Below are 11,892 nucleotides of genomic sequence, written 5' to 3' on the forward strand. Positions count from 1 at the left end.
AGCTCTCTCTTTAACATTTCACCAAACGTTCTTGCCCTGGTAATAGGGGCAAGATGCTCTGAGAAGGATCTGATGTAGTTATTAAGTCAGAGCAACAACTGAGAAATCTCCTTGAAGGAAAGGAATCAATGAGGTGAAATGTACTGCGTATGAAATTAATCATCAGTCAACACTAGTCAATGATGTTAAGTACACCTAGACAGTTCCAGTAAAGTTCTCTGTAATCTTTACTAAGAGATTCATTTTGAGTGTTTCCTGTTAGCTCTTGTGATGGCTATGTTAGCATTCGAGGTGCGGGTGGGGGAGTCCTGGTGTGGAACAGATATGACCGCAGTGGGCACAGTACCTCTCCATGCTCCAGTGGCACCAGCCTAGAATAATACGAGGTGCAGATCACTTCGTCATCCGCCCTGTATGTGGGCGGCCCCCGTCTTGGGGTTATATTGTAACGAGTCAAACACTCCGTGTCACTAACTGCATAATACTGCCAGGGACTGAACTTGGTGCCATCCAGGGATCGCTCCAAAATCCAGTTTCCGGGTCGAGGGGCATTAGCAGCTTTGATGATGACGTAGGCGACCTGAAAGACCTGGAAGAAAGACACTGAAAAATCTCAGTTAAGAAGCAGTGGCTCAAAAACCAAAGTTCTCTCGAGAGAACTGTTAAGCGATGATTGCCAACATCTCTAATGCTTAGGAGAATAGCTGCTCATGAGTTAGTATTAGTCAGAAATGTGACTTATGAATATTCTCCTGTAAACTCAAAAAATACAAATCAACTTGCATTGTGATTAATAGTGTTAATAATAATAGTGCTTGCTTTCTTGTTCCCAATATCTTTCTCCATCTGCATTCTGAAGGATAATAGTTGTATTATATTACATTAATAGTAGTGTTAAATATATTTTTCATAGTTATTTGGGGATAACACATCTGAATATGAGAAAAAAAAGTTAGCTCACTGCACATGTGTCTATTAGGATGGCTAACCTTGAAAGCACACAATACCAAATACTGGCGAGGACGTGAAGCAACAGGAACTCCCATTCATTGCTGGTGGGAATGCAAAATGGTACGGCCACTTCGGAAGACAATTTGGTAGTTTCTTACAAAGCTAAACATAGTCTTACCATACAACCCAGGAGTTTCACTCCTTGGTATTTACCCAAATGAATAAAAAACTTCCGTAAGTGAACAAATAAACCAAGTGTGACACATTCAAACAATGAAATATTCAGAGATAAAAAGAAATGAGCTCTCATACAACAAAAGGATGCAGAAGAACTTAAAATGCATATTGCTGAGTGCAAGTAGCCAATCTGAAAAGGCTACATACTGTATAATCCCAACCATATGACATTCTGGAAAAGGTAAAACTATCGAGACAATAAAAAGATCAGTGATTGCCAAGGGTTAATGGGGAAAGGGAAATGAATACAGAGAGCACAGGGCAGTGAAACAGTATGATACTGAAATGATGGACACATGTCACTATATACTTGTCAAAACCCGTAGAATGTAGAACACAAAGAGTGAACCCTCATGTAAATTCTAGATTTATTTGATAATGATGTAATAGCATGGGCTCATCAATTGGGCCAATATTCCACACTAACAGAAAATGTGAATGGGGGACAGACGGAGAGGAGTGAGGGGGAATATGGGAACCCTGTACTTCATGCTCACTTTACTGTAAACCTAAAAGTGCTATAAAAATAGTAAGGCCTATTAATTTAAAAATTAAAAATTAGAGAATAGAAGAGAAACAAACAGAGAAAGGGGGATTGAGATGACAACTAACAGCCTGAGGACACAAGCCAGACAAACCTTGGATCTGGAAGGGACCCTTACAGATACCTAGCCATAATTCACAACCAGGCCCTGTTGGAACACTTGCCGTGTCAGGAAATTCACTTGTTCCTAAGATGGTTCTTCTGTTTAATGAAAACTTCCCATTAAATGATCTGTTCTTGCATTGATTCAGGGTGCCCCGTAAATTCTATGCTCTGGGGCTACAGAAAAGATGCTGACTCCACTTCCATGCAATTGTCCTTCAAACATTTGAATATAACTATCATATATCACCTCTAGAATGCAAAGTTTTCAGCATCAACATTCGATTTCCTCATTTAATAAGGCCCCATTGCCTAGTCATAATGCTGTGGACACCATCTTATTTTGAAACATGGTTCTATATAATGAATTGAATACAAAACTTTAAATTCTCTGAATTGAGAAGCACATGGTGAAAATATTATGTCCCTTGTTTCAGTAACTCAGCCTTAGCAAGCATTCACTTTTGTGATAGTAAACTGGCATTAGTAACTCGTTTGGTTTTCACATTGATGCCCAAACTCACTGAAGGGAGAACTCCCTCATCTTTAGTCATCCCTGTCCAATGGCTTTGTCAATATTTTCATCATAAAAGTAAAACTCTATGAGCATGCGGGCCATGATTGTTCACACTGTCAAATAGGTTAAACCAGACTTTACAAAATGGAGGTGCCAAGTGGGACAGTGGGGTGACAGCTCATTTGAGAGAGACAGAAGACAAAGTCACTTACAAGTAAAATGAAACATATTTGCCTTCATTTTTTGTTTCACATTTGCAAATGGAAAGAACGAAGTGTTTACCTCATGCCTGCTAAGAGCTCTATGTGAACCATCTCACTTAGTCCCAACAACCTCATGAGTTTCCAGTGCTTCTTCCTACTTCATATATTTTGAAAATGATGTAAAGAGATGTTAAAAGACAGATTACTGAGTTGCAGGTACCAGAAAGAAATAGATGGTCACTCTCCAGTTTTAGCCACAACACATATTCCAGAGAACTGTCCCCAAATGTCCACACACACCACACCTAAGGTTACTGAAGTTTCTTTTTGTCATACCAGAAAAAAAAATGGTTCCTCCATTCACCCTTCCCTGGGGCACTGGGCACTGGCAGTTGTTCCAGCTAACGCTGCAGTTTCTGCATGGCAGCCCAGGAAACACAGCCCAGAGGGAAGAAGGGTATGCAAGAAACAACAGTGAACCCTGGCTAATGTTTATGTAGCCTGACTGTCCAGGGACAATGCTAAGTGCTTTATGAGAATCATTGGCTATTCTTGGAGCTACATTCATCTTGTAAAGGACGTATTGTTATTTCTTCCACTTTACAGATGAGGAAACCGAGGCATAGAAAGACTAAGTAATCTTCCCAGGATCTCACAGATACTAAAATGTACACCACAGATACTGAACACAGACCACTATGCCATACTTCTATGGATTGCAAAGAAAAAGGAGAATGAAATCCCACGTTGAGGCAACTGGTGAGAACTAACCGTGTTTTGATCCTACTACTTCAACCAGAAGAAAATATTTCAATACCATGTTCTCACACTTTCATCAAACCCTTGTCAGCTTTTATATGAATTGCTTAGTCATATGTATCAAAATGATACCAAACAGAAGAAAAACCATAGTGGAAAAACTTCAGGACAATCTATCAAGGAGGAATGTTTTAACTCTGATCAACTATGAACCTGGGCATTGTTCTCACAATCTCTGTTATTCTCTGAGTCCCGGATTGCAGACGAGGAAACAAGCCAAGAAAGGGACTGTGAGCTGTAAATCTGCAAAAGAGGAAAAGGATGCTATGAAGCATCTAAACACAATTTGTCATTTCTTAAGCCACATTACTGGTTGAACTGTGTTTCCCAAATTTATATGCTAAAGTGCTACATCCTGGTACTTAAGAGTGTGGCTATATCTGAAAATAGTCTTTAAGGAGGTAATTAAGGTTAAATGAGGGTGGGACCTAATCCAATATGACTAGTGTCTTTATAAGAAGAAAAGAACTGACACACAGGCCAAGGGAGACTCTGTGAGGATACAGCGAGAAGGTGGCCATCTGCATGCCAACGAGAGGCACCAGAAGAAATCAACCTACCAATATCTTGATCTTGGACTTCCAGATTCCAAAACTATGAGTAAAAAAAAATCTGCTCTTTAGACAGCCCTTGAAAGTAATAGAAGCTCTAATTCACCAATTGTGTATTGAGGAACATATATATTAAAAAGTGAGGGATGCTCTGCTAATGTATAGAATTTTAAATCGTTGCTCAAATGAAATCCATGATATTTCTGTTGCTCTTTTTTTTTTTTTTTTTTTGCATGGTTGACTAAACTGCCTTTTTCCTTGATACAAGGTTGGCTGAATACAAATTGATGACACAGGGTTTTCACTGAATTCAGAGTCACTTCAGCCTTGCCAAACCTGCAGCTGATACAGCCAATTAAAACTCCACGTTCATCACAGTTTTCCACCGAGAGGGCTTTGTTAATGATCACTGAAATGCACATGAACAGTGTCACAGAAATAAAGTAAACACAGATCAAACACCAGTTTCTACAGAGGAATCCAGAAAGGAATTTTCATGTGGGCCTCAATCTTAACTTAGATACATTAAATCCACCTCGAGCACAGAGATCTGAAAGAAGCAGATAGCCTACTTGTTCAACATCAGAGGTTAGTTGCAGATACACGTGGGGAAACAAGTCTCTCCCCTCCAGGGAGAGTCCAGCTGCTGCCTGCGGGACCTCTGCCTGTGATCTGCAGGGGGCCCGGATATGAGGACTCCCCTTTAGAAATTCTCCATACAGCACTTATCTGCCTCTGTGGCAGCAACCAAACAATGGATGGAAGAATGGTTTCTCTCTTACAGGATGAAAATGAACTTTTCTCAGACAAAAGGGATTTAGGTTAAGAGTCAAATTACATTAAAAAGAGTTAAATGTATCTGGAAAGTAATATTGCTCAATTATCCCTATGAAAGTGGTGAATTTGTGCTTTGTAAGCTTTATATTTCATGACATTATTAGAAACTATAATTCAAAATGATCATTTGACTTAATATGTGTTACTCCAAAATAAAGAAGCAATTATTTACTAGAAGGCTGATTACCAATGGCAGATATGAAGCACTTTTGGCTTTACAGAATATTGATCACTAAAATAGCTAATCAATTGATAATAATGTGAAATAGCAACAACAACTAGCCAGAATAAGAAAAATTGGGGGCTTAGAAGTTTACTTGGCATGTTGGGATATGTGCAAAACACATTTTAGGTGAATCTTTTCTGGGCAACTACCTTAAAATGTCATTTCTATTATATTTTTGTTGGCTGTTTTACTGTTATCTCCTCAGATTAGGGCCTGTATACAAAATTAACAAACAAAAGAAAATAGTTTCATGAATGAGAAGAGAATCATGGAATAATATAGATTTTATTTTTCTTTAAACTTGGTGCTGTCATTAAAAGTGCAAAATGAACATGGCAAAGTGCATTCTCTTTTTCCCTCTTTATTTTCTTCTTGCTTTTTCTTTTTTCTTTTTTTTTTGGTGGGGGGCGTGGGGGGACTGGCTACCAGTAGTGACAAATTTAGATCAAGTAGGTTTCTCTCCTTAAAAGTCTTAAGACGTGTGTCTCAGAGTATCAAGGAATGCTCACTTTGGAACCAAGCTCAGAGATGTCGAATAGACATGGAAGAAAAGCCAGAATAAGAAAAATTATCTCCAGCAAATGGAGGGCACAGAGATATGAAGTCACCTAAAAGTAAACAGTAACCTCTGACCAGTGATCTGAAGATGGGATAGGGATGTTGAAAACACCTGTCAGAGTAGCTCTGTTCTTCATCATCCGGAAAAGCTATTTCACAGAGCCCACCAGGAAGCTGTCCCAGGTCCACGTGCCATTGCTCCCATTTAAGGATGAGGAGTAGCAGTATTTCAAAGGTAAATGTCAACCACTTTAAGAAGTTAAAACTGCAAAGTCAGAGGTTGGTTTCCATTCCTCGTCTCAATGTATTTCTCCATGTAACTGTTCCCAATGCTCATTTCACCAGGTGTTCTGGAATGGTTTTGCTAAATTTGGTGGGATTCGTGGGAACACCCGTACTTCAAAAGCATAAGAAGCATGTTATCAGATGCCCTTTGTGGGGATCTTTACTTTTTCCCCACCTTGTAAGTGCCATGCAACAGCCTAGCCTAGTGGTTCTCAACCTTCTGGCCCTTTAAATACAGTTCCTCAAGTTGTGACCCAACCATAAAATTATTTTCGTTGCTACTTCATAACTGTAATGTTGCTACTGTTATGAATCGTAATGTAAATATCTGATATGCAGGATGGTCTTAGGCGACCCCTGTGAAAGGGTCGTTCGACCGCCAAAGGGGTCGTGACCCACAGGTTGAGAACCGCTGGCCTAGCCCCTAATGAGATAAACCATCTTGTGAAATGTAGTTACAGGCCATTCCAGTGCCCAAGACACACAAAGAGAGCCCTTCCCATCCCCTGACTCCTAACTACCACCTCAGCCAGAGCTAACCAGTTTTCACCTATGAATATCTTAGCATTTGAAATTACCTTAGACTTTCCCCAAAATGCAGTGTCCAATTTGTTCATGTTGCAGCAGATGTGCCAATAACTAGCATCCCTTTTCCCCGCTTCTGACTGTGGAAGAGGACTCAAAAATCTGCTATGGAAATTGAAGAAAGAAGTGAGCAATATTCCAGCAAAATTGGAGGTTGTAGCTCACAAGGGTGGCTGCAGAGGCACTCTACCTCTTGTGTCACAGGCTGAGCAGACATGTGCAAACCTGCTTGGTGGCCTTGTCCTGAGGGTCAGGAACCTGTGTGTCCAGTAAGTGAAGAGCAGAGAAGTGGCCCTAGAGAAGCAGGGTCTGCTCTTCCCCTGGGGAGGAGAGGAGGGATGGGCAGAGAAGCAGAGGGGTTACTCTCAGAGAAGCACACACGAGATTCATTCCATAAACATTGACTGTAGCAGGTATTACAAACACAGCAGTGAAGTGGAGGGCATGGCCAATATGGGCTGGATGACCTACTGGGAAAGAGAGATGTTGCCCAAGTCTTCATGGAGAAGGACAGGTATTGAAGGTGTCTGGGTGTGGCCAGCTAAGTCTGGGGAAGGTCTGAGGCACCTCTGAAAAGAGGGGAAGACTGCGTAGGAGACGTCTAGGTAAAGACAGTTAAAGGGCAGAGGGACCGGGAACAAAGACCCCTTGGTACCAGATCGAGTTGCCATTTAGAACCTGCAGGAGGCCTGGTTGGTTTGAGTATAGCAAGCGGGAGGGAGGCTGGTGAGGGTGCAGGTCTTTGGACCATGGCAAAGCTTTTAGATCATCAGAGAACTTTTAAACCAAGAATTATAAGGTCACCAGGGATGAAAAGATCATGGAAATTGGACATTGGTGCTGGGAAATCATGAGAGATGTTGGTGTTGACATAGTAAGAACCCAGACTAAAATAGAGGGGGGAAAGTGAGTGGGTCTTAAAGAGTTATCTAAATGTTCAAATGTGAGTGAGAAAGAAAACACAGAGACTAAGCAGGCCGTTCCAACTTCAGCCAGACTCTCTTCCCATCTCAGGAAGACAGGACAGGCCTCTCCCACGAGGCCATAGAGCCCACACTCCCCCTTTCTTTCCTCAGTCCCAGAGAATTTCTGGCTGAAAACTTTTGAAAACTCAACTTCCTTTCACTTTATCTCCTAGTCTTCACTTTGACCTCTCATGCCCCAGTACCCAGCAATGGTGAGGACCTTACAGTCTCACATCCCTTTTTCTCATCCTTTATCATGAGAAAACACAGTGTCATCACAGCGATGAAAGTAAAAGGCACTCCTAATCATTAAACCTCGAAAATCCAACTGGCGATACAATCTGAAAAAGCTGTGCAAATCTGTGCTTGACTAACTCCATTAAACACTAACCTGTTAGTTATACATTTACAACACCTAGAAACAATGTGTTTCTTTCCTTTGGTCATTAAATCCAGCTGAATCTTTTATACTTTTAGCATTACAGACTATAAAGCATTTTTTTGTAAGACTTTACTCTTTATGTGGAGCTATGGTCTATATCTTATTTGAAGATTCTAACTTTTCTTTAGATATATCTGATTTCAATGAGCATCTATGATTTGTCAGGCATCAAACTGACAAGTCATGGCATTTAAAGCTTATTAAAAAGATAATATATAAAGAATGATCTTATATACAAAGACCTTTGTTTATGTAAAAAGATAATGGAGGGAATGTAAAATGGGATAGCCATTGTGAAAAAACTGCATGGTGGTTCCTCAAAACAATTAAACATAGAATTCCCATATGAGCCAGCAATTTCACTTCTGGGTATATACCCAAAAGATTGAAAGCAAGGACTCAAACAGATATTTGTACACCAATATCTATAGCAGCACTATTCACAATAACCCAAAAGATGGAAACAACCCAAATATCTGTCCATGGATAAATGGCTAAACAAGCTGTGGGATATCCATACATTGGAATATTTCTCAGCCTTAAAAAGGAACGAAATCCTACTATATCCCATAATATGAGTAAACTTGAATTATATTATGCTAAGTAAAATAAGCCAGTCACAAAAGGACAAATACTGCATGATTTAATTTATATGAGTTACTTATAGAAGTCAAGTTCATAGAGGTAGGAAGTAGAATGGTGGTTGCCAGGGCTGGTGGGAGAGGAATATGGGAAGTTAATGTTCAATGGGTGCAGGGTTTCAGTTTGGGAAGGTGAAATAGTTCTGGAGATTGAAGGTAGTGATGGCTGCACAACAATGTGAATATACTTAATGCCACAGCGCTGTACACTTAAAATATGTTTGAAATGATAAATTTTATGCTACATATATTTTGTCGCGAGAAAAAATGTGAAAATAGGGAGAATAGTGAATGGTATGAAGACTCAACTTTTGTTGGAAGATGGAGATTTCTAAATAGAATGTGGGTAGGAATGTGGTATTTTCAGTCAGGGACTAACTTTGGAGAAGCCAACTAAACCATCTGGAGGTCAAGCAGATAGCTCAGAGGGAACCTTTGAAAGCTAATCTTTCCCATGACCCTATTTCTGTCATGTTGTTACTAAGCTCTGATAAGGCATGATGATGCTTCAAAAATATCATGAGGATTAAAAAAAAAGACTGACAATTCTTACAATCACCTTCTAAATCAGAGCCCCAAACCATCAGGGTTTGAAAATGAAAAGAGGCCCTGACCGAAGAGCCATAGTTCAAACAGAATGTTTCCTCCTTGGTGCCATGTCCTAAACAGTGGGCAGCTGGCCTCGGGGAGCCCCAATTCTTGCCTGGCCCCTGTATAAGTCTGGTATAAAGTTATAAATGATCCCAAATGGTGGCCATCTCAATGGAGGCCTATTAAATGGTTATTTCATTAGTTTTCTTGTGCTTCTATCATATGAAGAACAGAGGTAAATATCCTTTGATTACATGCCATAAAATACTAGAGAAAACAGAATATTTTAAATTATATTTTAAATTTAAATTTGCCCTGTCCAGGTGGCTCAGTTGGTTGGAGCATTGTCCCATACACCAAAAGGTTGCAAGTTCAATTCCTGGTCAGGGCACATACTTGGGTTCAATCCCTTATCGGGGGTGTGTATGGCAGGCAACCAATCGATGTTTCTCTCTCACATAGATATTTCTATCTCTCTCTCTAAAAAATCAACAAAAACAGGTCTGCTGGTGAGGATTAAAAACAAAAAACAAAAAAACCCTGACAATTCTTAAAATCACCTCCATTAAAATCACCATATTTAATGGAGGAAAAAATTCATAGAAACTATTGAAACTGCACTAGTCACTTTATGATTTACTTTGTAAAAAAATGATGAATAATAGCCTATATTTTATCAAAAAATATTACAGAGTGGATATAGGGGAACTCTCTATACTTTCCATTCAATTTTTCTATAAATCTAAAACTTCTCTACAAAATAAAGTCTATTAATTTAAAAAATAACAAAACAAAAAATCTATTTCCACATAGTCTAATAGTTGTCCATTAATCTAATAAAGCTTTAACCACCCAGTTGGCTAATGAGTGGTTCTAAGACTCCATCAGATTTCTCAGGCTATCTTGGTTTGGACAGCTGTGGTTCCCAGCTAATTATCTGCAGGCTTTAATTTGATCTCACAGCTTCTCTGGGCTTCATTTCCGTACCTTATGGTGCATAAAGGGCAGGATAGAGCGAGTCAGCGCTCTCCAAGTATCTGCACAAATTTCAAAGGGACCATTGGTCTGAGGAAATGCATTGGCATAAACAGGCGGCTGTCCTAGTCACTAAAGAGGTTCTACTTTGTCGTGATTTTGGCAGCTCTGTCCTCTCACCAAGACTGATGCTGACAGAATTAGACTTTCAGAACCACTCACCCCTCATTCCTCCAAAAGAAGAAGTGATAGCCAATTAGTAAACTTTTAATTTCTTACAATCTATAAAATTATAAAACAAAATTTAATGTTTTCCATGATTCAGGCTTAAAATGAGAAACCCAGAGGGTGCTCTGTGTACATTATTTTCACTGCATTATTCACAATGAATAATGTGAAAAAAATATGTGTGTGTGTGTGTGTGTGTGTGTGTGTGTGTGTATTCTTTGGATTTCTCACATCATTAGTATGGAATAATGATTAGGAAACATGTATAAAATTCACACATCTCATATAAGGTATTACTATTAGATTTTTAGTCACTTTCCCCAAGAACAATAGTTATTCTCCTGATAACTGACACCTCTCAAAATATTTAGTTAATTCAATTTTTGTCTCCTTTGTTATAATACGACTTGAAAATTCTGTCCTGCTATTCAAATATCTAAAACCATGTTACAAAGTAATATAACTGCCTCAGTAGAGATTAATAATCATGGCATAATTTATACATGTGAAGATAATAAACAAGAACAAACATTGTTTAAGCATCTGAATTCAACCCAGTGATCCAAAATATATAAACAACATGGTAACATAATGTAACTAGTATTTATTATACCTGAATAAATGATTTACTGACTGAATGAATTAATTAATTATCTGCTATTCAATTGGCACAGAACTAAAAACGAAAGAAAAGTTTAATCTCCATACTGCTGAGGGTTTTGGTTGTGAGACACACATTTTCACTTATGTTAGTGAGTATATAAATTGAACAATACAAGGGGGCTAAAGTAGGTTAACAACAATAATAAATAATACAATGATTAATAAATTAATAATACACTAATAAACTCTGCTCCATGTACTGACAACTGTAAACCTACTTCTGTCAGCCCCTGTGTGTTTTTCTAATTCACCAACCTGTTTTCTTTTTTTAAAGAAAAAAAATATTTTTATTGATTTCAGAGAGGAAGAAAGAAGGAGAGAGAGAAACAACAATGATGAGAATCATTGATCGGATGCCTCCTGCACGCCTCTACTGGGGATCAAGCTGCAACCCAGGCATGTGCCCTGACCAGGAATTGAACCCCGGACCCTTCAGTGCCCAGGCTGATGCTCTATCCACTGAGCCAAACCAGCTCGGGCTATTTTTATTTATTGATTGATTGATTTGAGAGAGAGAAACACCAACTTGTAGTTCCACTTATTTACTCATTCATTGGTTGATTCTTGCTCTAATCTACTGAGCTTCCTGGCCAGGGCCTGGAAGCTCAGTATCCTATCTAATAAAAGAGAAACATGGTAATTAGCCATACCTGTGCTACCCTTCCCATTGGCTAATCAGGGTGATATGCAAATTAACTGCCAACCAAGATGGCGGACGGCAGCCAGGCAGCTGAAGCGAACAGGAGGCTTGCTTGCTACAGTGATGGAGGAAGCCAAGGTTCCCCGCCTGCCGCTGCCAGCCTCTGAGCTGCACTCTAAGCAACTATGTTGCAATTATAGAAGCTAAACAAACCCCAGAAACCTGGTTTCAGCCAGCCGGCCTCAGCCAGCAGGACCGCAACAGTGTTTCAATTATAGGAGCTAAACAAATCCCAGATTCACTGTCTTTCAGCAGCCGAGGTCTCAGAGCTG

At 39.5% G+C, this 11,892-nt stretch overlaps 1 protein-coding gene across 1 annotated transcript in view; it reads right to left on the reverse strand.

The window, feature by feature from the left end:
- LAMA1 (laminin subunit alpha 1) overlaps window positions 1-11,892 on the reverse strand; it is a 151,991-nt gene that overhangs the window by 95,294 nt on the left and 44,805 nt on the right. Inside the window, 1 exon segment of the mRNA XM_023754272.1 lies at window positions 347-589. Coding sequence (XP_023610040.1) covers window positions 347-589 — 243 coding nt within the window.

Source organism: Myotis lucifugus, unplaced genomic scaffold (genome assembly GCF_000147115.1).
Source record: "Myotis lucifugus unplaced genomic scaffold, Myoluc2.0 scaffold_58, whole genome shotgun sequence".
In the NCBI taxonomy this organism is placed as follows: Eukaryota; Metazoa; Chordata; class Mammalia; order Chiroptera; family Vespertilionidae; genus Myotis; species Myotis lucifugus.